Source organism: Dromaius novaehollandiae, chromosome 2 (assembly GCF_036370855.1).
Source record: "Dromaius novaehollandiae isolate bDroNov1 chromosome 2, bDroNov1.hap1, whole genome shotgun sequence".
NCBI classification, from domain to species: domain Eukaryota; kingdom Metazoa; phylum Chordata; class Aves; order Casuariiformes; family Dromaiidae; genus Dromaius; species Dromaius novaehollandiae.
In genome coordinates, this window is record NC_088099.1 from 169,094,455 (window position 1) to 169,121,865 (window position 27,411).

Genomic DNA, 27,411 nt, shown 5'->3' on the forward strand with positions numbered 1-27,411 from the left:
CCCTGTTCACTCTGAAACCTAGTGATTACCATCTAAATTCCCTTTGACGATGCTGGTACCCCATAGCTTCGGCCAAAGCGTGGGGTTACAGGGGGCCCTGGTGGGAGAGGGAGAGGAGGGATGAGGGCCCTGGCGGTGTGGGGGGTTCCTGCAGGCAGAGCAGGGACGGCTGGGAAGACGGAGGCTGCAGGGACCTCGAGCTCGTCCCCTCCCGGCCCCGCTCGAGCAGGGTCAGCGGGAGCAGGTTGCTCGGGACCACTCGGGCTCTGCTGAAGCAACCCCCCCCCATAAATCAGGGTGGCCGCGGAGGGGGAGGGCACGGCGGCCTCCCCGGCCTCCCACCGCAGCCCGCGCGGAGGAAGCCAGCGCGCTTTCCCCCTCATTAGCCGCGCCGGGTTTCCTGTGTGCGGCACGGGGGGGCCCAGCCCGCCGCCGCGGCGCTCCGCGGGCTCCGCTCCCCCGGCTCCCCCGCCGCTCTGGGGGGCTCCGAGCCGGGGGCCCTGCTCCAGGCCGGGATCCGGGGCTTCCCCTCGGAGCGCCTGGGATGCCGGCGCGGAGGGGGCCTCGCCGCTGCCCCTCCGTCCCCGGCTCCCGGCCGCTCCGGCAGCCCCTTGCCGTGCCGCTCGCTCCGATCGGAGCTGACGTGCTCTATTTGTCAGAGATAAAAAATAGCGGAGGAGGACTGGAAAGACAGGAGGCACAGGAAAGCCGCTCGGCCGTTCGAGACAGAGGAGCAGGATTAACGTGCGGTGGGGGACTCGGAGCGAACACTGCGCGCATTGTAATCTGATAGGGGCACGGGAAGAAAGAGCGAGCGAGCGCGAGCGGCTGACCCCGGACCCCCGGGGGAGCGCGGGGAGAGCAGGAACGAGGAGCGAGTGAAGGATTCCAGAGGTGGACTGGCTTCCTCTTTCGCCAGACAGACACAGGGGAGACGGGCAGGGAGCCAGCGGCGTACCTGCACTTCCCATCTGCGCCCCGACAGCTGGAGCTGCTTGGGGAGGGGGCCGAGGCGGGAGGGGGCACGCGGGCCGGGAGCCCCCGCCGTGATCCGCTGCCCGGCAGCAGGATTAAAGGAGGCAGGGACGGGGGACGGGGGACGGGGACGGGGCCCGCTCCCCGCGGCCACCCCCCTGCGACGGAGCACCTCGCGATGGAGCGGGGCGCCGGCGCGGCAGCTCCTCGCCCCGGGAAGCGGCCGGCACCCGCACGGCTGCTGCCGGAGGGCGACGCGTCCCTTCCCGCCTGTCCCAGCTCGTCCCTCTTCCCCCGGGAAAGCACCCGTGTCCCGGCCTCCCCGCCGAGCGGGGACGGCAGCACGGCAGCCCCCGTCCGCCGGGCCGGGCACAGCCCCCTCCCCCAGCCATCTGCGGGTTCCTGCAGGATTAAGGGAAGGAAATCTGGAATTGGGTTACTCTCCATATTGAACCTGCCATTACAATGTTTTTTATTTTGTTCCGTTCCGATCGGATTGGATGCAGCCTCCTTTCTAGCCCTTAATGGCTTGGCTTTGGGAATTTCCTTCGAAATTACACCACCGGCTTCCTGTTTTCGGAGCTCCCTGGAGCCCCGCAGCCGCGCGGAGCAGCGGGGGCAGCCGGTCCCCGGAGCCGCGCGGGACGCCCGGGTCACGGCGGGCGGGCGCACTTGCTGCTCCTTTTTTTAACGTTTCGCTCGCCCCCCCGGGGCTGGGGGCTGAGCACTCGTAAACGGAGATCCCGGTTAGCGCCGCTTCCCCGGCCCTGCCGCGCGGCTCCGTGCGGCACCCAGGCTCCCAAACCCGCTTCGGCCAGCGCTGCCGCCTGCCAGGGCCCGCGGCAGCCAGGCGCGGACCTCGCTGCTCCAGTTTGCCAGTCAGCTCCTGAGTACGTAGGTTAGTCACCGCAGCTAGACGTTTTGGAAAGTATTTTTCCAGGCTACGGATCTGCGTGGCTTTCCCTAAGGATCTGTCCGTCAGCAGATAAATGACCAGCAAGCAGTTAATCGGGGATCTGATAAAGGTGCTGGAGCAGAAAAGGCGAGTTTTGCTGCCCCGAAATGTCGTGCTCCCGGCTCCCCAGCAGAGCTGCCAGCTCCCCGGCAGAGCTCCCAGCTCCCCAGCAGTGTTCCCAGTTGCAGGAGCAGCTTTCCCAGCAGCACTCCCTGCTCCTGAGCAGCATTCCCAGCTGCAGGAGCAGCATGTCCTGCTCCCCAGCAGCATCCCCAGCTGCAGGAGCAGCATGTCTCACTCCCCAGCAGCATTCCCAGCTGCAGGAGCAGCGCTCCCAGCTCTCCAGCAGCATTCCCAGCTGCAGGAGCAGCGCTCCCAGCTCCCCAGCAGCATTCCCAGCTGCGGGAGCAGCGCTGCCAGCCCCAGACCGGTGTAGGTGCAGGGCTGCCCGTCTCCGTGCTCTTAGATCCCTGGCCCTGCTTTTTCCAGTGGGCTCCAAGCGTGCTTTGGCTGCCGTCAAGCGCAGAGAGCCCAGAGCACGCAGCCGCTTCCCATCTCCGTGGATGAAGCTGTCGGGGAAGGAATCCTCCTCTGGCGACGGGACCCGGAGCTCCGCTCGGGAGCGGCTGTTGCCGCGGGGCAGGCGAGGGGCTCCGTCCACCCGGCACGTCCCGCCGTGCAGCGGGTCTCCGGAGGGACGCCCGCCAGGGCAGCCCCGCGCACAGCCAGCCCGCAGCTCGCAGGGGTGATCCCCCCCAGTTCTCTGGAGCCATTTTTTCCCTTGCCGGTAAATGAGGGAGATATAAAAGGGTTGAACTTGAATCCAGGCAGCTTGGGGGCTTGAAGGAGAGGGAAAGGTTTAGACCCGGAGAGCAAGTTTCTGTGGCATCAGCAGTGTGGGAGCATTTGGGAGGAATTCCTTACAATAAAGGGAAGCTTCATCTCATTTTCCTTTCCCACTTCTCACTCGTGGGGCAGGATTGAAGAGGGTCCAAGAACGGAAACAGGTTGCCCATGAGCACGGGAACAGGCTGCCCATGGCGGCGGCGGAGTCTCCATCCTTGGAGACAGTCAAACGCAACCGGAGAGCGTCAGCCTGCTCTAGCCGAGCCTGCTGGGACCAGGCGGTCTCGGAGGTCCCTGCCAGCCCCGACGGTTCGGCGAGTGCGTGAGTGCCCGCGTCGCCGGCCACGTTACGGGATGGGTCTCTGTCCCTTCGCCCCGGGCTGTTTCAGGCACGCTGCAGTACGGATGGGACAGGAGTCCTCCCACGCTCAGCGCGGCAGCGGGGACGTCTGGGCTCCGGTTCTCCAGCGATGCCGTCCCTTCGCACGCGGCTGGGATGAGCTGGGTTAGTTCGAGGGCGAGACAGGCACCCGTTGCCCCCCAGCCCGCAGCAGAGGCTCCAGGGCTCTCACCTCGCTTTTCCTTCCGCGCGTTGGCCGTGTGACCTGTCTCAGCTCATCATGGAGCTGCTTTGGTTTTTTATTCTGCTTGCGGCCTTTTGCGGAACGGCAGGGAGAGGAAAATGCCGCAGGGCCGGCGGCTGCCACTGCGGTGGCGGGAGCACAGGACCCCGGGCAGCGCGCGAGGGTCCCGGAGGCTCCACACCGGAGCGGGGGCGGAGGCAGGAGTGACGCTGGGTGAGCAGAGGTCTTGCTGCTGGAGGCAGCAAACCGCCAGCGCCGAAGCACCGGGGAAGGTCCTGGCTCGCCCTGAGGCGTGTGCACCCAAAACCTGAGCTGAAGGGGAGCCCGGGAGCGATGCTGCGGGGATGTGGGGAGGAGAAGGGGAGCGCAGGAGTGATGCTGCGGGGATGTGGGGAGAAGGGGAGCCCGGGAGCGATGCTGCGGGGAGTCAGGGAGGAGAAGGGGAGCCCGGGAGTGATGCTGCGGGGATGCGGGGAGGAGAAGGGGAGCCCAGGAGCAATGCTGCGGGGATGCGGGGAGAAGGGGAGCCCAGGAGCGATGCCTCAGGGATGCGGGGAGGAGAAGGGGAGCCCAGGAGCGATGCTGCGGGGAGTCAGGGAGGAGAAGGGGAGCCCAGGAGCAATGCTGCAGGGAGAAGGGGAGCCCAGGAGCGATGCTGCAGGGATGCAGGGAGGAGAAGGGGAGCCCGGGAGCGATGCTGCAGGTACTCGGGGAGGAGAAGGGGAGCCCGGGAGCGATGCTGCAGGGATTTAGGGAGAAGGGGAGCCCGGGAGCGATGCTGCGGGGATGTGGGGAGGAGAAGGGCAGCCCGGGAACGATGCTGCAGGGATTTAGGGAGAAGGGGAGCCCGGGAACGATGCTGCGGGGATGTGGGGAGGAGAAGGGCAGCCCGGGAACGATGCTGCAGGGATTTAGGGAGAAGGGGAGCCCGGGAGCGATGCTGCGGGGAGAAGGGGAGCCCAGGAGCGATGCTGCAGGGATGCAGGGAGGAGAAGGGGAGCCCAGGAGCGATGCTGCGGGGAGTCAGGGAGGAGAAGGGGATTCCAGGAGCGATGCTGTGGGGAGAAGGGGAGCCCAGGAGCGATGCTGCAGGGACTCGGGGAGGAGAAGGGGAGCCCGGGAACGATGCTGCAGGGATTTAGGGAGAAGGGGAGCCTGGGAGCGATGCTGCGGGGATGTGGGGAGGAGAAGGGGAGCCCGGGAGTGATGCTGCGGGGAGTCAGGGAGGAGAAGGGGAGCCCGGGAACGATGCTGCAGGGATTTAGGGAGAAGGGGAGCCCGGGAGCGATGCTGCGGGGATGTGGGGAGGAGAAGGGGAGCCCGGGAGTGATGCTGCGGGGAGTCAGGGAGGAGAAGGGGAGCCCGGGAACGATGCTGCAGGGATTTAGGGAGAAGGGGAGCCCGGGAGCGATGCTGCGGGGATGTGGGGAGGAGAAGGGGAGCCCGGGAGCGATGCTGCGGGAGCGCGGAGGTCCCCTGAGGGAGGGGTGCCCTCGCTGCTGCCCTCGCTGCTGCCCTCGCACGTGGTCGGCCTTGCAGAGGGTGCAGCAAGCCCCGGGGCAGGCCTGTTTCCCCAGCCGCCGGAAAGGTGCGCTTAAAGAGCCTTTTCCTTTCTTCTCGGAGACCTTTCGAAGGCTTTTACTAGCTACCCTATAATTTTCACCTGCATTATTTTAATAGCTTGCCAGCTGCATTCGTTGCCAAAGGGCGACGGCGCGGGGCCGGGGGGAGGCGTGTGGAAGCGATTGGGAGCGGAGGCAGCCGCGGCTCCGGCGCGCCGAGCACACGTGGAGCTCGGCAGACGGGGGCCCTGTGCCCCTCCCGTCGGGGGCCCTGTGCCGAGACCGGCCCCGAGCTCCCTCGTGCAAGGGAGTTGGGCTGAGTCTCCGTCTCCTCGCTCGCGGTTTGGGTCTGGGGGCTCGGGCCGGCTCCCGCGCGGTCTGTGCCCGGCAGCAGGGCTCAGCGCGGGGCCTGGGGACCTGGGCGCGGAGGGGGGGTGATGACAGACCTCCGGGGCCAGGAGCAGCCGGAGGCAGGGGAGAGGGCAGACAGTGGCTGCTCGGCGCAGCCCTTGGCAGGAGATGACTCCCCGGGCGATCGTTTGGCTAACGAGGATGAAAGTGCCATAAAGCTGCTCTGCTGGCAGCGGGCCCAGTGTCTCTGCTGCTGCTTTGGAGATCATTGCTGAGGCATCCCCGTCGCGGCGGGGAGCGCCGGGGTCAGCGAGCGCGGCTCGGGCAGGCAGGGATCTGCAGCCGTCTCGGGTTGCTGCTGGCGCTGGTGTCCCTGCTTCGCCCAGGCCCCAGCTGGAGCCGAGCTGAAGCTCGTTTTTTCAGCGAGGGGTGCGGGCAGGACTGGAGAGGTGCGGAGCCCTGGGCAGGTCGCCCCACGGGCCTGAAATGCGCTCCCGTATCATGTTTATTTGGGTCTCCCTGAAATCAACTGAGAGGTTTGGGGAGGGAGGGTCGGTGCCCTCTCTGAGCCGGGGATCTCCAAGCCGTTGGTCTTTTAAAAAGGCCGCTTGCAAAATCGCCCATCTTGCTTCTTTATCTTCTTGGCTCCCAGCCTGGGTGCAAGCTGTGGCCCTCGTCCCTCTCTCGGGGCTCCGCTCAGGTGACCGGGGGTGGGCGAAGCTGCCGTCTTGCAGCTCCGGCTCTCCGGGCCGTCTCCAGAGCCCTCTGCCTGTTCCCCTCTGCTTCCCGCGGGAGCTGGCCTTGCTCCTCGTGCTCCAAGCACCTCCGCGGCCTGCAGCCTGCGTGAGCAGGGAGACGCCGAGGAGCCCGGCGGTGCCGCGGCCGGGCCCGGTTCGGGTTCGCCCGTCGGCGAAGGCTGGGCCGGACGAGGCGTTAAGAGGGGCAGTGCCGGGCCCTGGGCTGGGGGCGAGCGGGCAGCGCCTCGGGCTCGTCCCACGTCCCGCATCCCGTGCGGGGAGCCACCCGTCCGCTCGTCCCCCCGGCGCCAGCAGCGGGGACGGAAGCGGCCACCGGAGCTGGGGCTGCTTCTCCGCTAATCCCGGGAGGTTTTACCGGGTCGCCGGCGGGATGCTGCCGGGCGCCCGCAGACGCAAGCTTTTCCCTGCTTCGCAGCGTTTCTGCCTGCTCGCAGACCAACCCCCTGTCCCTACGTGACCGCAGCCGTCTCGGTGTGGGTGGGGACAAGTTGGCGGCGTCCCCTGGAATTGGTGAAGCATCATTTAAGTGTTGAGTGTTACGACCTCGTCGGCAGGACCCGAAAGGACTCTAGTGAATCAAAGTTTTCCTCCCCGACGCCTCTGAATTTCATTTAAAAATAGCCATTGCTGCTTGTGCGTGCCTCTGGGTCCTGCTGGAGAGGCAGGGATGCTTTCCAAGCCTCTTTCCCCAGCTCTGAAACTGCTAATATTGAAATATGAAATATAAAAATTTCCACCCGCGTGGAGCGCGGCGCTCCCGGGCCGTGTTGGGAGCCCTGCCCCCGGCCGCCTCGCGGGCAGGCGGAGAGGACCCGGGACGCCCTTCCCGGCGGCCGCGGAGCCGGCGAGCCCAGCGCTCGGCCCTCCCTCCGTCTCCCCCCGGCCGTGGCTCTGCCGCGGGGTGACGTGAGCCCGGGCGCCGGAGACCCCCGCAGCCGGGGCCCGGGAGGCGTTAGCGCTCGGCACTGACGATTTACTTCCCCAGCAAGCTCAGCTCGGCTGCGGCATCTGGTTTGCACCGAGCCCCTGCTTTTTCCCCGTCCCCCAGCTGCGTCTCGGCGCGGGGGACCGGGCGGCTCGGGGCCGGGGCGTGCTGAGAGCCAGCGGGTGCGAGCGGACGCGGGCGAGGGCAGGGCCGGGGGTTTATCGCGCGGGGGGCCGGGGGCGTTTGGAGGAGGGGGCGTCCGCCGTCACTGAGAACCGCACTCGCTTTTAATCATACCAATTGCTCAGGCTTTATATTATCATATCAATGACATGAAACACCAGCATGTATTGATTAAACTCAACGACCGCGGCGTCTCCGGGCTCGGAGCTCGGGGCACGGAGCGGCTCCGAGCCGGACGGGCGCGGGGAGAGCGGGGCGAGCCGGTGAGCAGTCCTGCGGCGCCGCTCGGGTCGGGTCAGGTCGGGTCGGCCCGGACCGGGACGGGACGGGCAGCGTCCGAGCTCTCGCTGTGGCTCTCCCCCGCCAGCAGCCGCCCGCGCGGCCCCCGGTAGCCGGGCGCCCCCCGAGCCGCCGTGCGGGGTCCTGCCGCGCCGGGAGCCGCGGTCGCTGCCGGGGCGGCGCGCGCTTGGGTGAGTCCCGGGGCGAAGCCGTGCGGCTGCCCCCAGCAGCAGGGTGAAGGCAGGAGCGTCCGTGCGCGGGGTCTGCTGCGTGCGGCTTCTCCATCCTTCCTCCTCCCGCTCCTCCTCGCCGCCCTCCCTGGACCCGCGATCATCTAGCTCCGAATCGCCGTCTTCCTGTCCCGGTCTTTACTCTGCGGAGAGGAGGGAGAAGCCCGAGTTAGAAAAACACACCTGGGGCCGGGAGCGTTGCCAGCGCCCCGGCCCCCGCCTGGGAGCCCCCCGCTCCCCCCGCTCCGACGGCCCCGGGAGACGAGGGGCAGGTGCCTCGCCGCGCGTCCGCCCGGGCTCCTCGGCGGCCCGACGGGCTCCTCGGCGCGGCGGGCTCGGTGGCCGCCCCGGCCCCCCGCCACCGGCACTGCCGCGGCCTCCCCCGCCGCCGCACGTGCGGCCCCTGCTCTGGCTCTTCCTTTGTTACCGGGGGCGGCGAGGGGAGGGGAAGGGGAGTTCAGCTCCGAAACGGTAAAATTAAATTTCCCAGATGTTCAGGCCCCAGGAGTTCTTGTGCTGTCTGGAGAGGAAATGGGGATTCGGAAAATCCCGCCTCATATTTTTTCCCCTATCACCTTGCCTTTCCGCTGCCATTAAGTGCAGCAGGAACAGTAAATTACCGGGCTGCGGAGCCGTCCCATCTCGGAGATACGGCGGGGGGAGAGGGGGGATGGCGCTGGCGCGGGGCGCCCGGGCCGAGCGGGGCTCCGGCTGCGGGGTCGGACCCACCGGCCTCCCGCGATACGGGGCCGGCCGCGCGCAGCGGGCGCAGCTCGGCGGGTCCGAGCCGGGGACCGACGCTCCGCGCCGAGCCCGGCCTCCTGGGTCCCTGCGGAGCAGCCGGCCTCCATGTGCACCCGCTGCCCCCCTGCATCACCATGTCACCCTTTCCCGAGGGTCCTGCCCCGCTCGCACGCACGGGACCCAGGGGATGGGTGACACGATGGTGCCGGTGGCTGGCGCTCCCAGCGCGGAGCACGGACAAGACGGAGCTGCCGGAGCCGACCCACCACCTCCCGAGGAGCCCATCACCACGCCTCGGGGCGCTGCTGCGGCGTGCGCAGGGGCAACGGCCAGAGACGGACCAAGCCCGCCGGGTTGCCCAGCGCGGCCGCAGCTGAGTTCCCCGTGGGCGCCCCGCGGCGTGGCTTGACGTGCCCCGAGCGGCCCTGCCGTGCTCACCGGTGGCCTTTGCTCCTGCTCCCCAAGGGCCTCGTGACCCCTCGCAGCTCCCGGGTGGTCTCTGTGCCCTCTGCCCGCTCTGCTTTCCCCCGAAACGCGCGCTCCCAGCACGCCCAGGGACACGGCGGCCGATGCCGGACGCTCATCCCTGTTATTTTAACCGGAGCGAAGTCTCGGCGTTGCCCGCTCGGGGGGCACCCAGCTTTGCCCCCATGCTCCCTCCCCTTGGTCCGTGCCCCCGCGGCTCTGCACGCTCCAGGCCCCCCCGAGCCGCGGCTGCCTCCAGCAGCCCTTCCAGCTGCCGAGGTCCCCGGGGAAGAAGCAGCCCCTTTTTCCCCCACCGGCACTGTTTGTCCTGGAGATGATGGCAAAGGCCGCAGCCACAAAGGAAGACGTATTTTGCTGTGCACGCTTGGAGAAATATGGACCTCTGAGGGCTGGGTGGTCATTTAGTGCTCCCTTCCCTTCTCGGGAAGGTGCCGTGCCCGGGATGATCCCCAAGCCTTTTCCGGACCTCGGTAAAGCCAGAGGGATCTTGCCTCCGGCAGAAGAGGGGGGCAGGCACAGGCTCGGCCCTGGGCCGTCCCTCCGGCTCCCGTCAGCTTTCCCGGGTGCTGGTGCGGAGACGTGGCGACCGCAGCTCCTCGCTCCCCCGGGCACGCGGAGACGCGGTGCCTCAACCGCGGTTCCTCCCCGGGGCTTCGCTTACGGCGCTCAGACGCGTCTCCGTCCCGGCAATGCCGGCGGCTGCCCGTGCACCGCTGCCCGCTTGCCTGCGCCTCGTCCTGCAGCCGCGTGCGTGAGCCGTGCTGCCAAACCCGCCTGGCCGCCGCGGGCCGCGCTGAGCTTGCCACGGCCCAAACCGCCTGCGGTCAAGGAGCAGGAGCAGCCTCCGCCAGCCACCGAGGGCCACGCGCGTGCCTGTCCCCGACGGCCTGCTCGCCGCCTTGCTCCTGCTCCCGTCTGGGCTGCGGCACGGCCCAAGGCCTCGTCCCCGCGCGGGCTTCCAGCCCTGGGGCTCGGACCCAGCCGCAAGCCACGGCTTCGGCGCCGTGCCCACGTGGCTGCTTCCCGGGGAGCCGCGGGCTCAGCACGGCCCGTTGGAGCTGCGTGCCGCGAGGGCGCGTTGGCTGAAGTGACGTTAGTATACGTGAGCAGAAGAGACCTGGAGGATGGATGAGCCACTTTGACTTAGGCACCCAAAAATGCAAGAAAATCTACGTTTGGTGGGAACAAACTGCTCTCCTTTGAGCTCAGCACGGGGCAAAGCTGCGTTTGGGTGTTGACTTGGGAGAAGAGAAGTTGTCCTGTCTCCTTGCCTCGCGAGACGGGTATATAGGGGAGTTGGTTTTAGGGGAACCGCAGGCTGCACGCGGCTGAGCGCCCGGAGCGCCCGAAGGCCGTACGCAACGGGGCGAGGGGCCGGGAGCCGGCCCGGGCGAGGGCGGCCGCTCGGCTTTGGGCGCTCGGGGAAGGCCGGCGGTCTCGCCCGGGGTCTGTTTCTGCTGTGCGCGACGGCGCGGTCCGCCTCGCTCCCGGGAGCCGGGACGGCGTCCCTCCACTTAACGTCGGATGGGCTGTAAGCTCCCAGCTGCGCCGTGTCTGCAACTGCGGAGGAGCTCGCTTTCATTTCCTCGCCATTTGTCAAAAACCCCGCCTGATAAAAGATGGTTTATTTTATTCTTTTAACCTGCAGTAAAACCTACTGAGTTGTTATCTGGCTGTAAAACCTCAGGCTGAGACCAAACACTTGCACTGTCTACCAGGCACGGTCTGCTCAATCCCTTCTTCCCCTTACGCACCCAACCTCGGTTATTTCTCCGTCTTGTCGCCTCTGACGGCCGCTACGTATCTGATCTCGGGGAGATGAATCTAGAAGCGCTGGAGGAAGGGAGGTGGCCCGTCTTGGCTCGGGATTCCTGCACTGCTTGTCCTTTCCATGCGCCTTGGCGCGGACACGCTCATCCCGGGGTTTGCTGCCGTGCAGGAGCCAGCGCTACCGAGACACGGTTTATGGGAACTGGTGCAGAAGTGGCAGAGACAGAGACGGCTTGATGTTTGGGGAAGGTGGAAGGAGATTATACGAGAAGTTTCTGGTTAGGTTGGTAATGGGAAGACGGGAAAGTTTTCCAGGTCAGCTCCCCACTTGGGAAGATCTTCCCCACTTGCAGCTTCTCTTTTTAGGCTGGAACAACCCTGGCCTGGCATGCGGGGAAAGGTGGGGACCGCGGTTTATTGGAGCACGAGGACCCTTTGCAGTCGGGGACACTAGCAAAGAAGAGAGCAGGTCTTTGGGGTAAGCTCAGACCACGGCGGCTTGCACCCTTCGCCCACGGGTGAGCGCTTGACACCGATGCTCACGGAGGCTGCAAACGGGGAAGCGCTTGGTCTCGGAGGCCGAGTGGAAGCAGCCCTGCGTGCTCATCTTTGATGAGCGGAGATTTATCAGTGTAAATCCTAGCAGAGGCTAAGACTCGTCGCGCCGCTCGCTCCTGCCTGCTCTTCCCAGATCTGTCTCGTACTGGAGCGAGTTGGAGAGGACGTGCAAGGGGGATTAGCGGGGTTTGGGGTTTTCCTGTCTGAAACGCTCAAGCTGTCAGAGTTTGCTCATGACCGGTTTTACCACCGCTGCTTCGTGCTTAATGAGCCTTGAATCCTTAACAAAGACTTTTCCCTGCTCAGGACGTTGCTCATTGGGGTGGGATGGGTTCAGAGGGCGGCGTGTGCACGCGCGGCTCTGCCCGCCATCCCTCCGTCCGCCTTGGCTCGCGTGCTCTCCGTTACCCCCGTCCTGCCGGGGACCCTCTGCGACCTTCCGGAGACCAGGAGCGTTTTAAAACCCAGCCATGGGTTTAAAACCCAGCCTGAGGCTGCTAGGTAGGCGCTGGTGCAGGCGGCTGCTCCTGCGGCCTCTCGCACCCGGTGGGCACCGGTGCCACCAGCCTCTGCAGCCTCAGCGGAGCTGCTGGGCAAGGCCGATTTTCCCAGTTCAGCGCTGGGTGCACTTACAACCCTGCCTGCCCCCTCTCCCTCCGTCCCGCTGCCCCGTGGCAGCGATGCCCGCCCCATGGAGCTGTGGGCACGCCGGGGCCGGGCTCGCGGGCCCCCCCGGCATTGCCGGTGCCAGGCAGGCGCAGAGGAGCCCTGTGCCGGGAGGCCGGTCCCGGCGCGAGCAGAGCTGCCGGCCAGCAGACCGAGCGCTTCCCGGAAGACGCGAGGTTGGAAGCCAGCGCTGGAAGGGCCCCGGGAGAACCGGGCTCGCCGGAGCGTCGCTGCTCGAGCTTGCTGCCTGCCGGAGGCCCGCGGCGTCTCTCGGCGAGCCCGGGCAGCGGTCCGGCTCCCCCAGGGCTCGCGGAGCAGCCGGGCGCACCGCTCTCCCCGCATCCCGCCGGGGCAGGACCCTCGGCTCGGGCTCTCTCCCCGCGTCGCTCCCGGGACGCCAGGCCCCGCCGCCGGCTCAGCGGTGTCGACAGCACGCACCGCAGTGGGCCGCCATCCCGGCACCCGCTCCGCGGCGGCCGGAGCTCCCCGCTGCCCCGAGCCCGGCGGGACGGCGCGAGCAGCCACTTACCAGCTTCCTCTGGTTGCTGAGGCAGAAAGTGCAGATCTGTTTGGGCTGGGAGTTCTCGGGGTCGCGCGCGGCGGGGCTGCCGCCGCCGTGGTGGAAGAAGGCCGGTGTGGTGTGGCAGGGCTGCCCGTCCCCGCACGCCTCCCCCACCAGCAGCACGTTGCCCAGGTGGGAGATGTAGCTGGAGGCCAGTCTCAAGGTCTCGATCTTGGAGAGCTTCCTGTCGGCGGGCTCGGTGGGGATGAGCGTTCGCAGGGCGGTGAAGGCGGTGTTGACGCTGTTGGTGCGGTCGCGCTCCCGCGCGTTGGCCGTGTGACGCTGCCGGGGCTCCCTGCTGATCCGGTTGGGCTTCTTGCCGCTCCGCCGCTTGCCGGCCTTGATGCCGTAGCCGTCGGCGTCCAGGTGGTAGGGCTTCTCGTCGGAGCCGGAGCTCTCGCTGCCGTTCTCCTCGTCCTCCGACAGCATGCTGATCTCGGGGTACAGGTACCGGCTGGGGGCCGAGCGCAGCATGGCGAAGGACATGGCGGCGGGGGGCGGCGAGGGGCGAGCGCTGCCGCTGCTCGGGGCGGCCTCAGCTCCGCTCGCTCATGCTGCCGCGCCGGCTGCCGCCCGCCCGCCCCGCGGGGCCCGAGCCGCGGCGGGTGCCCCTGCCCGGCGGCCCGGGGGCCGGCGCCAGCTCGCTGCGCGCGCCGGGGGCTGCGGGCTGCCGGCGGCTGCTCAGGGCCCCGGCTGGCGGCCCCGCCGCCCGCACATGTGCATCTTAAGGCGCCGAGTGCGGCGGCAGCGGGGAGTTTTATAGCACCCGCAGCCGCCGGCCAGGCCCCTCCTCCGCGTGCGGCGGGAGCCCGCTCAGACTCACGCCTACCTGAGCTCACCCCCGGCCCGCCGGGGCTTAACCCTTGCCGGCTCGGCCGGGCGCGCGGCGGGGGGCCGCGTGGCCCCCGGCACGGGGACTGGGAGACGGGCTCTACGGCGTCGGTGCTGCCGGAGCGGCCCCCCGCCCCGAGCGCTCCCTCCCCTCCGCGCGGCAGCGTGACCAGATCCATCCTCCCGGCTGCTGCTCGTGGGGCAGAGCGGGAGGAATTAACCCTTGCCGAGCGGCACGCCGGCCTCTCCGGCCAGCGCCGAGCCCCCTCGCCACCGCGCGAGCCGCCGGCACACCTGCCGCTTTAACCAGAGGGGCCTGGGGTTCCCGGGAGAGCGGCAGCTCCCTGCAGCGACCCACTGCCTGGCCTCCTGCGGCTGCTTCCCACATTCGCTGCTCTGCTCTGCCCCCGGGAGAAGGCCCTTTCCCAGGCCCTCGTGGAAGAAGGGGAATCCAGGTCGCCCTCCTCACCCGGCACAGCACTGTCACTGCCTGCTGTGCACTTTATTTGTACGCCGGGGTGATGAGCAGCAATGCAACTTAGCCAAAAATGAGAAGCGCTGCGCTGCCAGGTATCGTTCTTAGCTATAAGTATAATTTAACTACAGTTCTCAGTGCTTTCCACCTTCGCACTGCCACAGTCCATCAGCAGCCTCAGTGGCTCCTGAAGCCCGAGCCACTGTCACCTCCTTGCAGCGCTGCTGCTTGCGCGTGTGCTGGGCAAGCGCAGGCCCCCGAGGCATCTGCTTTTGTTTAGCTCTCCTGATGGGCCTGCTTTTCCCCAGCAGCTTTCACGGAGCACAAGCTCCAGGCACTTTCCCTGCACTTTCCCTCCCGGCGAGGAGCACCTCCAGCTCCCCGAGCCGCGGTTCGGCCACGGAGCGGGGCAGCACCTTCCTGCCGGTTTGGGATGGGGAGCGGGGAGCGCCGGCGGCTCTCCGTGCTGGGGGAGCTCGCTGGCGAGCCCAAAAATCCCTGCTGCGAGCCATCCCCGGCCACGGTTTCACTGCCCGGCGCTTGCCGCCGCCGCGGCGCTGCGGAGGAGCCGCTGCCCGGCACGGCTGCCCACTCCCTGCGCTCCTTGGACGGAGGCACTGGGCTCCGGGGGCTGATGATCCCTTTTAAATAGGCTTCTCCCTGGCTTCAGGCAGAGCTGCCTTCCTGCGCCCACTTCCACGCTCGAGGAGCCCCGTCCCGCGGGAGGGCAGCCGGGGAGCCGGTCCCGGGATCCCCATCGCCCTGCCGGGGCCGCCACACTGCCGGGATCCCCGTGCCCGCCCGTTCCCCGCTCCCGAGGGCCTCGCCAGCCGCCCGGGCCTGCCGCCTCGGCCGCGCGGGGTGGGATGGCTGCGGCTGCCCCGTCCCCCTTCTCCTCCACGTGGACCGGATATTTTCAAGCAAAGAATCTTTCCTACGAAGCTCTCCAGCTGCCAGGAATGTGCGTCTAGGAATGCCCAGGGCCCATCCAAGAACAACTTCCAGACGGGAGGCCGAGTGACGGCGGTCCCTCGCGCAGGGGCTCCGGACTCCCGCGCCGCTCGGAGCGCCCGGCCCGCCCGAGGCCACGCGTTATCCACCCCGGGGGCGGCCGCTCCGGGCTGTCGGGCCCCGCAGAGACCCAGCGTACCTGCTCCGTGCTGCCGGCACCTCCGGCGCTCCGGGCTTCGCTCCCCGCTCCGGAGCAGCCAGAGCTGCGGCCACCCTGCATCAGTGCCAGGCACGTGCCCGGCAGCCGGAGCCGCGTGTATCCGCGTGCATCCGCGTGCATCCGCATGCACCGTGGCCGCTTCCCGCAGCAGCCGGGGCTGATGCTGGTGGGGAAAATCCCGGCCGCTTCCCGGGGGGGGGCAGCGCGCATCCTGCGCTGACGTGTGCGGGGGGGTGATGGATGGGCCCGGCGCGGCCCCGGGGGCTCCCGGCGGCTCTGCCTTCGGGGGGGCTCCCGGCGCTGGGCCGCGCAGGTGTTTATGGGGACCAGATGGCGCCGGGGGGCGAGGGTGACCCCGGCCGCGGGGTGTGCGGGGCACAGGTCACCCTCACACCTCCTTCCCGGCGTGCTTGTAATTGGGGACGGGGTCTCTGCGTTTTGTAAACGCTGCTGGGGAGACGCCTCCCCCCGCCCCGGCCCCGCCAGCCCCGCGGAGGATGCCGCGGCCCGGACACGGCGCTCTGCCCTCCCGCGGGGGCGGCCCGGAGGAGCGGCGGCGGCCGCGTGCCTGTGTGCACGCGCCTGTGTGCCTGCGCGTGTGCCGGGGGAGCCGGCCTGGCAGCCGCCGGGCGGAAAATGTGAGGCGCGCTCCTGTCTCAGGGACAGACGCAGGAATGCGCTCCGCCGCCGCGCTGCTGACCGCCCGCAGCCCCCTGCCCGGCTGCTCCTTAACGAGATCCCCACGAGCTGCGCGCCGGCTCCCGGCTCGGTCATTGCCCTCCCGACCCCACCCTGCGCCGGGCTCCTCCTTCCCCTTCGGCCGCGGGGGGATGCCGGGGTAGTGCGGGGCTGCGGCGGGCGCTGGCGGCCCACTGCGAGGGCACGGAGCATCCCCGCGTCCCGTCAGCTTGTACCCGAGCGGGGCGCGTAGGTTGCCCACCCCTTTCCTGCCCTCCTTCATCCCCCCCTCTGGCCCCCCGGGGTGAAGCCGTGTGTTTCGCACTACCCTCACGCTGCCTTTCTATCCGCCCTGCTCCAGGATATTCGCAACACGGTGGGCAACATCCCCATGGAGTGGTACCAGGACTTCCCGCACATCGGCTACAACCTGGAGGGCAAGAGGATCTACAAGCCCATCCGGAACAAGGACGAGCTGGACAAGTTCCTGGAGAAGATGGAGAACCCCGATTACTGGTGGGCGGGGAGGGGCACACGTCCGCGTGCGATGCGCTGTGCTGCTTGTCCTCCTGCAAGGCGTGTGCTCAGCCCTGGGGGGGCAGGTGTCCCCCCCCCCCCGCCATGTGCTGATGGAGACCCAAAACACCCCTCCGGAGCCCTGTGCAGAGTCCAGGCTGGAGACCTTGATGTCTCCGGACGTGACTCCTGGCACTGTGTGGCTTTGGGTGCCAAGAGCCTCAGGGTAGTGGGGCTCGTGTTCACCCTCAAGGGACGGGTGGACGGACAGACAGACGTACGCTGCAGTCCAGCCCTAGCTCTGTCTCGTTTGGTTCCCTGCAGGCGAACGGTCCAGGACAAGATGACCGGTGCAGACATAAAGCTGACAGATGAACAGGTGGACCTGGTGCAGCGGCTCCAGAAAGGGCAGTTTGGGGATGTCCACTTCGACCCCTACGAGGTAGGTATGGCAGGCCCTCTGCGGCGGCTCCTGGCATCGGCTTTGCCCAGAGCCATGTGGGAAAGGTGGGTGCATCCACCCGGATCTGTGTCTCCCCAGCCGGCCATTGACTTCTTCAGCCACGAGGTCATGATCCACCCTGTGACAAATCGCCCAGCAGACAAGCGGAGCTTCATCCCCTCCCTTATCGAGAAGGAGAAGGTGAGAGGTCTGACGGCATCCTGGGCGGGCCGGCCCAGAGCAGCTGGGAGCGCAAAGCCGAGCTCAGGGCCAAAGCCGAGCTCAGGGCCTGCGACTGAAGCCCCACGCGGGCAGCAGCGCTGAAGGCTGGTGATTGCTGATCCACTGCCATCCCCGTGGTGGCTGTTCCTGCTGCAGCGGTTCCTGTGCCTGTATAAAGCTGTGCCGAGGCCTCTGCAGCCCCCGCACGGGGCTCTCAGGCCTGCAGAGCTGTGCACTGCCCCGGAGGCGTTAGTGTCCCTGCTCATGTCACATGCGTCCTGCTCCCCAAGCTCGCAGAGTGCTGTGGCTCCTGGGGGTGACCTGTCCCTGCCCCACAGGTCTCCAAGCTAGTCCATGCCATCAAGATGGGCTGGATCAAGCCCCGCAAGCCCAAGGAGGACACAGCTACCTACTACGACCTCTGGGCCCACGAGGATCCCAAATCCATCCTGGGCCGGCACAAGATGCACGTCCCGGCCCCCAAGATGAAGCTTCCTGGCCATGAGGAGTCCTACAACCCCCCGCCCGAGTACCTGCCCAGCGAGGAGGAGGTACGGGGCGGCTGTGAGGGGTCAGCAGCCAGCGGAGGAAAGCACTGCGTCTGTGGGGAGTTCAGTGGGTGCTGGGGGCACAAGGAGGGCTGGGCTGAGTGAGGGCAGCTGTGGTGCCCCGTGTGCTGGGCCGTGGGGAAACGCTGCATCTCAGAGGGGCATCGTAGAGACAACATGGAAATTGCCGTTATGTTGAGCTGAGTCGAGACCTTGCGAAGGAAATTAAAGCAAAGGCTCTTCAGCCCTTTGGGTAGAAAGAAAAGTGGGGCTGCCTCGCAGAGAGGAGGGCGTCAAGGTAGACAGCAAGGTGCAGCCTCCAAACTAAACTAGTGCTGGGTGTCACTGGTGAGCAAAGGTCACGCAGGAGATGGAGGGTGCTGGGGTGAGTGGCCAGAGCCCAGGGAAGGAGGAGCTGCACTCCCTGCACTCACACCTGGCCTGGCAAGAGGGGATTTCAGAGCTCAGCGATGAGAAACTGCAGGTTCGGTAGCCAGGCTCGTGATCGTCTTGTGAGCTGGGCGCCTGCCAGGAGACTAAGCAGCAGTGAAAGCAGGGCCCCTGCTCGAGGTGGGAAGGAAACGTGTGATCTGGGGATCTGGGCGGCTGCCAACTTGTTGGCCCAACCTCGAGTGATTGCCATGGTCAAAACAGACCCTGAGAAAAGAGAGTCGTTATGGAAGGAGAGAGAAAACATGGTCCTCAGAAAGACCCACAGTTCATATTGGGCCAAGTATCTGAGAAAGGTGAACGGGACCTACGCATGCTTGGGCAGGAGAGGGAAGCAGGAGTGTCCTTGTGCCGTGCCACCGAGCCCTCACCTCGGTGCATGCTGGCACGCTGCTTCGAGAGACCCGGCCGTGCTGGGGAGCGCTCCGCGCGCGCGCGGCTGACCCGGGTTGCCCTCCGCCCCGCAGAAGCTGGCCTGGGAGCAGCAGGAGCCGGCCGAGCGGAAGCTGAACTTCGTGCCCCAGCAGTACCGGTGCCTGCGGGCAGTGCCCGCCTACTCGCGCTTCATCCACGAGCGCTTCGAGCGCTGCCTGGACCTCTACCTCTGCCCGCGCCAGAGGAAGATGCGGGTGAGAGCCCCTCGCACCCCCCCAGCACCCTGGTGTCCTGGAGACCTTCATGCCGTGCGCACACGGGGCAGCAGCACCAGCCCAGGCAGCGTGCCGGGGGGCCGGGACCAGCCTGGGGGCCCCGCTGTGTCTCACCAGCTGCCTCTCCCGCAGGTGAACGTGGACCCCGAGGACCTGATCCCCAAGCTGCCGAAGCCACGGGACCTGCAGCCGTTCCCCACCACCCAGGCCCTGGTAAATCCGCCCACGGCGCCCGGTCGGGGCGGGAGGTGCCCGAGCTGGTCCTGGTCGGACGCAGCAGGTCTCCGTGTCCGTAGCCGCCAGCCGCGGGTGGGGCAGGACCGGGCTCAGCGCCGCCGCGGCTGGGCAGAGCAGGGGGGCTGTCCTGGGGGAGGAGCGGGGCCCCACGGCCATGGGGCTCGGTGGGGTACAGACATCTCCCTTCCTCGAGACAAAAAAATCCTTGCTGATGCCGTGGCGGTGCAGGGAGGCCCCAAAAGTGCTGCCGAGCTGCCCGGGGCCCCTCACCTGCTGCCCGTCTCCCTCCCTAGGTCTACCGGGGACACACCAGCCTGGTGCGGTGCCTCGGCGTCTCCCCCAGCGGGCAGTGGCTGGTGTCAGGTAAGGGTTTACGCCCCGGACCGGGGGCTCCAGGACGCGCCGCGTGGGTTTTTCCAGCCGCCTCCGGGACCCCACCCAGGAGCCTGCCTCTCTCCCGCCGCTCGGCAGTGGAGAAAGTGAGGCTGGAGCGTGAATGGAGCAGCCCCGCGCTGCCGGCCGGAGGCTGGAGATTGAGAGCAGATGGCAGTTTAATAGCCCACAAGGCACATGTGCTTTTTATAGTGCTCGAGTTTCCAGGCTGCCAGCTCCCGGTGGCCCGCGTTGTCGGGCCGTTGCACAACGTGGAATTCCTGGCCCGCGGCTGGGAAAGTGGCTGAGATCAGGCGTTAAAAATAACCCGACCTGCGGGGACACGCGCGCGCCGCGGGTTACCTGCTTCCTCCGCTGCGGCTGCCTGCGTCGAGGAGCCTGCCCGGGGAGGGAGCCTGGCCTGCGCTGGCGGAGCTGGCCGGGCCGGGCCGGGGCTGGGGTCGGGGAGGGCGGGCTGCCAGCACAGCAGCTGTGCCGGGAACCCGGCGCCGAAGGCTGCGTTGGGAAGGGGACGCCGGGCAGGGGAGCCTGCTGCATCACTCTTGCGGCTTGCGATGCTCCTCTCCTGACCCCGCTCGCAGCCTCAGGCCTCTGCGCCGTGCAGAGCCGCGGTGGCGGAGCCCTCGGGGCGAGCCGCGCCGACCCTGGCCCAGGCCCATCCCGTGCTCCCGTCCCGCAGGCTCTGACGACTGCACGGTGCGCTTCTGGGAGGTGAGCACGGCTCGCTGCATGAAAACCCTGCCCGTGGCCGGCGTGGTGAAGAGCGTCGCCTGGAACCCCAACCCCACCGTCTGCCTGGTGGCCATCGCCGTGTGAGTGACCCGGTTGATAGCCTCCATCCCGTAGCCATCAGCATCTCAGGAGCTTCCTGAGCTGGCGGGGTTGCTGGATCGCCACTTCCAAAGCCTGTCCAGCCTCCATGGTGTGTCCGTAAGCTCGTGGACCCTGCAGCGAGGCCATCCACAAGGCCTGCTGTGAACAATGCCATCTCTGCTTGCCATGACCCTACTTTCTGCTTCACTTGGTGGCCCTCATTCTCGCTGAGGAGGGATCAGTCAGCCCCCACCATGCTGTCCGGGTACATGCAGGCTATGATGGAGCACCATCACGTCCTCCCTCGCCTGGCTCTTTTCCAGGCTGAGGGCTCCTGGCCTCCGGAGTGGCCTGGCAGGCGCACAGATTCCCACATGTCCCTCCCTGCCGCCCTGGCCCTGCGCTGGGGCCATCCCGTGACTGCAGGGCTTGCCGAGGGGGTTTGCGTCTGTCCCAGCCCCGACGCATGCGCTCTCCCCCGCTGCAGGGAGCAATCAGTGCTGCTGGTGAACCCCAGCCTCGGGGACAAGCTGCTCTACGGGGCCACCGACCAGCTGCTCGACTCCTACGTGGCGCCGGAGGAGGAGCGGGTGCAGCCCACCCAGTGGGTTGCAGCCACCGCCGAGGAGCACGGCAAGGGCGTCCGGCTGGTCGTCCAGCACAGCCGGGTACGGCCGGAGAGGTCTCGCAGGGGAAGCGGGTGCTTGGGCGGGTGGTGCCCTGGGGAAGGTGTGGGGCAGTCCCTGCCCCAGCCGAGGGGCTGAGCCCTGGGGCTGCAGGTGCTGGGAGCTGATCCCCCCGGTCATGGGGCCCTGGCTGGCAGTGACCATCTCCTGCTCTCTGCAGCCCGTGAAGCAGGTGACCTGGCACGGCAAAGGCGACTACTTCGCCACCGTCCTGGCTGACAACAGCAACATGCAAGTGCTGATCCACCAGACCAGCAAGCGCTGGAGCCAGAACCCCTTCCGCAAGAGCAAGGGGCTGGTGCAGTGCGTGCTCTTCCACCCCATCCGGCCCTACTTCTTCGTGGCCACGCAGCGCTACGTCCGCGTCTACAACCTCCTCAAGCAGGAGCTCACCAAGAAGCTGATGACGAACTGCAAGTGGGTGTCCAGCATGGCCATCCACCCTGGAGGTGCGTGGGCTGCGTGCTCCCCCAAGGAGCTGCCAGGCCTCGTTTCACCCCTCTCCGTCAAGCTGTGCCTGCCTCAGACATGCCCAGCCAGGGCCTGGGAGATCCTGATGCTCCAGGACGTTGTGCGAGTTTGCTGGTGACCCCCCCCCCACCCTGTAACACCGTGGTCCCTCTCACAGGTGACAACATCATCTGCGGCAGCTACGACAGCAAGCTGGCCTGGTTCGACTTGGACCTCTCCACCAGACCCTACCAGCTGCTGCGGTGAGCCCCGAGCCCTGCAGGGAGGCTGCCCGTGTGCGGGGCCTCCCGCTTAGCCGTGCCCCACAGCCCCGGAGCCACCCCGGGCCTGTTCCCAGGGCTGTTCCCTCTCCAGGGACCTGGCTGCAGGGGAAGGCCCAGACTGATGTCCCTGTCCCAGCACGTTGGTGTCTCGCAGGTCCTGTGCGAGCTGGGGCGGGGGGGACAGCAAGCACAAGCCTGGGTGTTGGGGGGGGGGGGGGGGTGCTGGGCTGCTTTGAGAGCTGCCCAGCAGGTCCCAGTCTGCCCCAGTTGCCCCTGTCTGCCCTGCAGCAGAGCTTGGGACCCGTGACACTTGGCGGCACAGCCGCAGGGCGGGCGTCCTCCCCGTCCCCTGACTGCCCGTGGCCTTTGCAGGCATCACAAGAAGGCGCTGAGGAGCGTGGCCTTCCACAAGCACTACCCGCTCTTCGCCTCGGGCTCCGACGACGGCAGTGTCATCGTGTGCCACGGCATGGTCTACAAGTAGGTGGGGGGGGGGAAATCCGCAGGGATCGGCAGTCCAGCGCTCCGTCTGCCGGCAAGGCACAGCGCGCGGTGCCCCGAAGGGTCGCTGGAGGAGGGAGGGTCGTGCGCTGCCCCACGCGTCGGGGGTGCCGGCACTCGTGGGGGCAGCTGTGCTCCAGGGGAGCACCGTGGGGAGGAGGGATCCAAAGCCCCCCCCCTCTGACCGCTCTCCTCCAACACAGCGACCTGCTGCAGAACCCGCTGCTGGTGCCCGTGAAGGTGCTCAAGGGCCACGCGCTGACCTGGGACCTGGGCGTCCTCGACGTGCTCTTCCACCCCACCCAGCCCTGGGTCTTCTCGTCGGGTGCCGACGGCACCGTCCGGCTCTTCACGTAGCTGCCGCCCGGCGCCGGTGCATCGCCGCGACGCGGGCTCCCTGCGGGCGGGGGCAGCGCCGGCCCCCCCCCCCCAACGCGCTCTGGCCGCAGCCGCTCCGACGGGGGCCTGCGCGGGCACCGGGGCGCTGCACACGGACTCCTGGGGAATCGCTCATTAAACCTGTTTGGATACAGTCCTGGGGCTGCGTCGCTTTGTTCTGCGGTGCCAGCTCAGCCGCAGCCGGGGCTGGACTGACGCCCCGGGGCCACACGGACTCGCTAAAGCCTCTTGGTGCCGCTGGGAAGCTGCAGCCGAGGCTGGGCCCCCCGAGCGCCGCGCACGGCTCGTCCCGTCCCATCCCGGCCAGGCTCCCGGATGGAGGAGCGGGAGGCTGCGGCACAGCGCCAGCGATGGAGGGCTGGGAGGAGGGACGGGGCTGCAGGGATGCAGCGGACCTCAGCCCTCTCCGGGGTCTCCAGCCTGTCCCCGCGTGCCCTCGGGCTGCTCCCGCCGTCCTGCCCGGGCAACGGGGAGCAGCGCCGGCCCCGGGCGCAGCCGGCCCGCGGCGCGGGGAGCCCCAGGAAACGCCTCCCGCCGGAGCCAGCGCTGCGCAATAAAGCGCTGGGGCCTGGGCAGGAGCTTTAACAAGTGGAAAAAGGCGGCTCCCGCCCCGGCAGGCTGGCAGGCGCGCGGGGCTGGCCGGGGCGCAGCCTGACTCCCTGCCCAGCAATCCCAGGAATCCTGCTGCCGCCGCCAGGGCCGAAAGGCCGCGGGAGCTGCGAGATATTTCGGGCCTGCGCGGCGCGGGGAGCAGGTAGGGCTGCAGGAATGTGCAGCAGCAACGGAAACAGCGCGGCGGCCGCCCAGCGCCGTGCACAGCCGGGGCCCGAGCGAGCGGCAGAGCCTGCGGGCACCATCGCACCCTGCCAGGACACCCACCGCCGCGCCCCAAGCGGCCTCTCACCCCCTGCAACACAGGGCATAAACCACTGCTGGCACCTAAGGGGCAAAAAAGCAGCTCTTCCCTCACAGCTTGTTCGCTCTGAGCCCTACTGATACACTAAGGCTCTAGGTGACTCTGCAAGCTTAAGCACCAGGCTGTGCCCCACTTCCCCTTGGGGTTGCAGAGGGAGCTCAAGGCCTTGGTCCACAGGGGTCCCCGGCCCACCGAGGTCATTCCCTCCCCTGGACAAGGAGCCCGGGAAGCAGCACAGAGCTGGGAGCTGGAAAAGCAGCAGAGCCTGGAGGGGAAAATACACAAAAGGAGCCCGGAGCAGGGCGCATGGCCAGGCTGTGCCACCCCCCAGGGGCTCACAAGGCTCCTCAAGCGCAGCAAGGGGGTGATGCAGGGACAGAAACCCCCAAAGAGGAATGGCCGGGGGGGCACCAGGGCAGGACCCAGCCTGGCCAGGACACTGAGGCTGGAGCAGAGCTCCCCCCCTTCAGCACCCTCAGCACCACCACCACAACAGTGCTGAGCTGCGTCCAGTCTCAGCTCCCAGCTGAAGAGACTCCTGTGGAAAGGGAGCCCTGCACGGGGGCCCGCTGGGGAGGCCCTTCCCCCCCCTTCCCCCCCCCCCCCGGCTCCGAGGGGACGCGGCTGGCACGGCCACGGTGTGGGGCCCAGGGAGACTGGCGGCCGGGGGGTTTCGCTCCCCAGTGAGACTCCTGCAGCGGCGGGCGGTGAGGAGCAAAGAGCTTTATTTAAAAATAGTTTATGTACAGTCCCTTGGAGGCAGAGGATGGTCACGTTCACCGAGCAGCACCGGGGGCCCCAGGCAGCAGCATGGTCCCCGTCCCACGGCGTCCCCAGCCGCCGGTGCGGGAGCCGGCGGAGCCCCGGGCCGGGGAGCAGGGGAGGCGGCAGGGGGGCCCGGGCCGGGCGCTGGGCGCGGGAAGACGTGGCGGTGGCCGGGGCAGGGCGGCGAGCAGCGCGTCCCAGCGTGGCTGCGGCGGAGCCGGGCGCCCCGCGGCTCACAGGATGCGGACGAGGCGGCCCAGCGTCTCCGCCACCTTCACGCGCACGGCAGGCGCCGGGTCCTTCAGCAGCAGGTTGAGAGCTGCAAGGGGAGAGCACAGAGCTGGGCCCCCGCGCCGGAGCCGCCGGCGGCACCGGGGGCCGGGCCGGAGCTGCAGACGCTCGCGGGGCCAAGCCTCCTCTATCAGCACCATTTCCTAACGCCTGGAACCGCTCCCGGTTGTAAGAAAACAATCCAGGTAGTTTTTCCTAGCAGTAAAAAGCATAATAACATTTTTCCAGTAGCTTGTTTACGCGGCGCCCGAGCGCGGCCCGGCGAAGGCCCTCGGCTCCCCCCGGGCGGGCTGCAGCCCCCAGCGCCCGACGCCCTCCCCGGACCCCGCTCGCCTGATCCGCTCAATGCGGGAAGCTCGCGCAACCCAATCCGGCCCGCTGCCTCCAGCTATTACTCACACACACACAGATTATCTTTCACTTGTTTCAAACAGACAGGCCTCTTTCTTCTGGAAGGGCTCGGGGAGCCAACGGAAAGATAGTTTTTCCTTTTTTAGTGTTTTTTAAGCTCTCTTGGAACAATCCAAAAGTTTCCATGCATTACTATATACTATGAGGTCACTAGTGACAGGGAAAAAATCCCTGAAATCCAGGAAAATTACTTAACTCTGCTCCAAAATGCCACCAGCTTCAATCTGACTTTTTATTAGCCCCTCGTAACGAGCCTTAACTCTGCCTTTTAACAGTTAACGCATTACGAACGCGCGCTGCAAGGCCCCTCTGCTTACGCTAAACCACTGCAAATGCCGGGCGAGCCCCGGCCAGGTGCCCCGGGTGCTGCACCGCGGTGCTCGGGGCTCTGTGCTGCCCCGGCCACGGTGCAGCTCCTCTCTGCAAGGAGAGGGCCGGGGCCACGACGGGCACCAACCTCCGCGGGGCACCACGGCCTTTCCCAGGGCCCCTCGCACCCCAGGACGGTCGCGGGCACGAGGAGAAGCACAGCAGCTCCTTTCTCCCAGGCCGGAGGCACCTGGGACGGAGGCTGCCGCCCTCCCCGGGCAGGGAAGCGCGTTCCCCCGCTGCCGTCAACCCGGGCACGTGCAGGGCAGCCCAGCCCGTGGCCCGGCCGCGCGGCGCTCCGAGGCCGCTGCTCCTGGGAGGAGGCGGCAGGCGGGAAGGGATCGACTCCTACTCACAGGAAATGAGTTGGTCCAGGTCCACTTGCTGACAGTGGTCTTCATCCACGTGCAGAACGAGAAAGCCTGAGGAAGAATTTCACAGTCAGGGCTTGGTCCGGAGCCCACCGAGAATCCCTCAATTTGAGGAAGGAGGTAACAGAGGCAGCCTGGGTGCCAAGTCACTCATCCGTGCCATTAGCGTGTTGTGCGGAGTCTCCACGGAAACCCTGCAACACAGCTCACGTGGGGAGCGTCCGTCGTAAGCGCTGTGCACACGCCGCCCCGCGCAACGCGTGCCCCGAAGAGACCCCTGCCAGGAGGGCACAAGGGGCGGATCCTCCCCGCTGCAGCTCCTCAAACTTGTTGCTCATAAAACATTAATGGGCAAAGCTGACCGCAGTTCAGCTGATGGAAGAGCTCTTTGGGGTCTCGGCCAAACGCAGCGTGATGTTGCACCAGCTGCAACCTCACACATGCGAAACGGGTGAAAGTGATGCAACCTTACAGTAACCTTATATTTACATGCTGCAAGTTGAGTATGGGAACCTTTAAAATGATGGAATAAACTGGTTTTACTCCATCCCAACTGGGTCCAGTTAGAGCATGTCACCTCTGTGTGCAGCCCCCAAGCAGGTCGTTATTTCTGCAAGACAGCAGATCTCCACGCGAGTTGCCCATGGAGGGCTGTCACCCAGACCACGGCTAGACCCAGCCACACGCTTTACATCTAAGCTGGTCGTGGCAGATGCCACACGTCCAGCAAGCGTTGGAGGCAAACGGCTGCCAGAGAGTTCCTGTGGTCTTGGCACTACCCAGGCACGTCACAAGCGTGCTTGTCCCCGGGTTGGGGCAGAGCAAGACGCAGCTTTGCAGGGCATCGAGGCACCAGATGATGCCAGCCATTTCCAGCAGCTGCTCTAGCAGAATGGGGACCGCCAGGCCTTCCCCGGACAGCACAAACAGCCACGCACGCAAACTGCTGGGGAAAGGAGGCCCACGCTGAACGCAAGGAGGGTCTCGGGAGCAGCCTTACCAATGAACATGGGCGCAGCTGCTCTGATGTCAACCCAGCTGCTCTTGAAATAGAACAGGTTGGTCGAAATGAGGCGATTCAGCATCTCTGGGTAGCTCTGCATCTAGGAGAGAGACCAGAGGAGGTCACCAAGGGCCCAGGACCGGCTGCCTGCAGCACCGACACCACCACCCAGAAGGACAGAGGTCCTGAGCAGGTTGTACGTTATCCCAGGAACGTAACTGGGCCCACGAGGACACAAGGGCACCGCGGCAGGACCCGGAGGTCCCTGTGGACAGGGCTGGTGGCCAGCGAGGAGCCGGCCGCGCTGCCGGGGTCCCTCCTGCCGCTCACCAGGTGCTTGCAGACGTTGTTCATGAACTCCCCGTAGTGCAGGCTCCGGTCCTCCCGCAGGTGGTTGAGGAACATGTCGCAGAGCCCCTCGCAGCCCATGCTGGGGCCACACATGCGCAGAGCAAACTTGCAGGCCTGCGGCACAGAGAGGGGGAGGCTGCGGCACGCGTCCGGGAGCTTGACACCCAGCAGCCTCCCCGCCGCAGGCTGCTCCACGCCCAGGTGAGGCACCCCGGTACCTGCCAGCCGGCACGGGACAGGATGCCGTCAGCCAGCAGGGCACTTACTTTGACCACCTCCGGCTTCGGGTCCTGGAGATGGAGCAGCAGCGTCACCAGCCCATTGAGGATCTGCTCGAAGAAGACCTCGCAGTTGCCTTCGCTGAATTTGGTCAGGTTGCCAAAGAGCACGATGGATGACTTGCGGAGGTCGGGCTGCTCCTGCAAGCGAGGACGAGGAGCTGTCAGGGGGGACTGGCCGCCTGTGCCTGGCTGCTGGTCCATGCCGGGCACCTCCTGCCCGTGCCTGGGGGCACACGTGGCACAGCTGCTGCTGCCACCTCCCTGCTCTGCTTCGGAGGCTTGAGGACATCAAAAGCGGCAAGTGAAATGCTGCTGCCAGGCCCAAACCTGCTCTCGGGACACTTTGGTCCCCAGCTGCTCTGGGGAGGCACAGCAGAGGTGAGAGACGAGACATCTCCAGGACAATCCTTCACCAGGAAGCAACAAAACCCCTGGGGCTGAGGGCAGGCCCCGTTTGGGATGTAAATCCACCC

General features: G+C 67.3%; 3 protein-coding genes across 11 annotated transcripts in view; 1 reads left to right on the plus strand and 2 right to left on the minus strand.

The window, feature by feature from the left end:
* BOP1 (BOP1 ribosomal biogenesis factor) overlaps positions 1 to 22,313 on the plus strand; it is a 51,115-nt gene extending 28,802 nt beyond the window's left edge. Inside the window, exons 1-14 of one of the 2 annotated variants that reach the window (XM_064507997.1) lie at positions 15,394 to 15,549; positions 15,951 to 16,105; positions 16,430 to 16,547; positions 16,647 to 16,748; positions 17,108 to 17,320; positions 18,235 to 18,396; positions 18,550 to 18,630; positions 18,948 to 19,017; positions 19,727 to 19,859; positions 20,348 to 20,528; positions 20,707 to 20,995; positions 21,175 to 21,259; positions 21,653 to 21,760; positions 21,985 to 22,313. In XM_064507997.1, the coding sequence (XP_064364067.1) occupies positions 15,409 to 15,549; positions 15,951 to 16,105; positions 16,430 to 16,547; positions 16,647 to 16,748; positions 17,108 to 17,320; positions 18,235 to 18,396; positions 18,550 to 18,630; positions 18,948 to 19,017; positions 19,727 to 19,859; positions 20,348 to 20,528; positions 20,707 to 20,995; positions 21,175 to 21,259; positions 21,653 to 21,760; positions 21,985 to 22,138 (1,992 nt within the window). In that variant the 5' untranslated portion in view covers positions 15,394 to 15,408 and the 3' untranslated portion in view covers positions 22,139 to 22,313. Of the gene's footprint in view, positions 1 to 15,393; positions 15,550 to 15,950; positions 16,106 to 16,429; positions 16,548 to 16,646; positions 16,749 to 17,107; positions 17,321 to 18,234; positions 18,397 to 18,549; positions 18,631 to 18,947; positions 19,018 to 19,726; positions 19,860 to 20,347; positions 20,529 to 20,706; positions 20,996 to 21,174; positions 21,260 to 21,652; positions 21,761 to 21,984 lie in introns of those variants that run through there. The other variant, XM_026114804.2, reaches the window with a different exon arrangement.
* On the minus strand, positions 7,242 to 13,388 carry SCX (scleraxis bHLH transcription factor). The gene is made up of 2 exons (XM_064508010.1): positions 12,402 to 13,388; positions 7,242 to 7,791 (listed from the first exon to the last, which is right to left on the minus strand). The coding sequence occupies exons 1-2, from the start codon at positions 12,918 to 12,920 to the stop codon at positions 7,753 to 7,755; spliced, it is 558 nt and encodes a 185-aa protein (XP_064364080.1). The 5' UTR covers positions 12,921 to 13,388; the 3' UTR covers positions 7,242 to 7,752.
* Positions 22,314 to 23,804: 1,491 nt separating the features above from the next.
* The window catches only part of MROH1 (maestro heat like repeat family member 1), a 52,889-nt gene continuing 49,282 nt past the window's right edge, over positions 23,805 to 27,411 (minus strand). For all 8 annotated transcript variants that reach the window (XM_064507994.1, XM_064507992.1, XM_064507993.1 and 5 more), the window contains 5 exons: positions 26,924 to 27,076; positions 26,637 to 26,771; positions 26,304 to 26,406; positions 25,289 to 25,354; positions 23,805 to 24,180 (listed from right to left, as the gene is read on the minus strand). In XM_064507994.1, the coding sequence (XP_064364064.1) occupies positions 24,095 to 24,180; positions 25,289 to 25,354; positions 26,304 to 26,406; positions 26,637 to 26,771; positions 26,924 to 27,076 (543 nt within the window). In that variant the 3' untranslated portion in view covers positions 23,805 to 24,094. The remainder of the gene's footprint in view (positions 24,181 to 25,288; positions 25,355 to 26,303; positions 26,407 to 26,636; positions 26,772 to 26,923; positions 27,077 to 27,411) is intronic.

What these genes read in the sequence shown, in the direction of transcription:
- SCX (XM_064508010.1), bottom strand. Translation starts at nt 12,920, where the DNA reads ATGTCCTTCGCCATGCTGCGCTCGGCCCCCAGCCGGTACCTGTACCCC. An exon ending in TCAGCAACCAGAGGAAGCTG is followed by an intron (nt 7,792 to 12,401) that starts GTAAGTGGCTGC and finishes TCCTCTCCGCAG; the next exon opens with AGTAAAGACCGGGACAGGAA.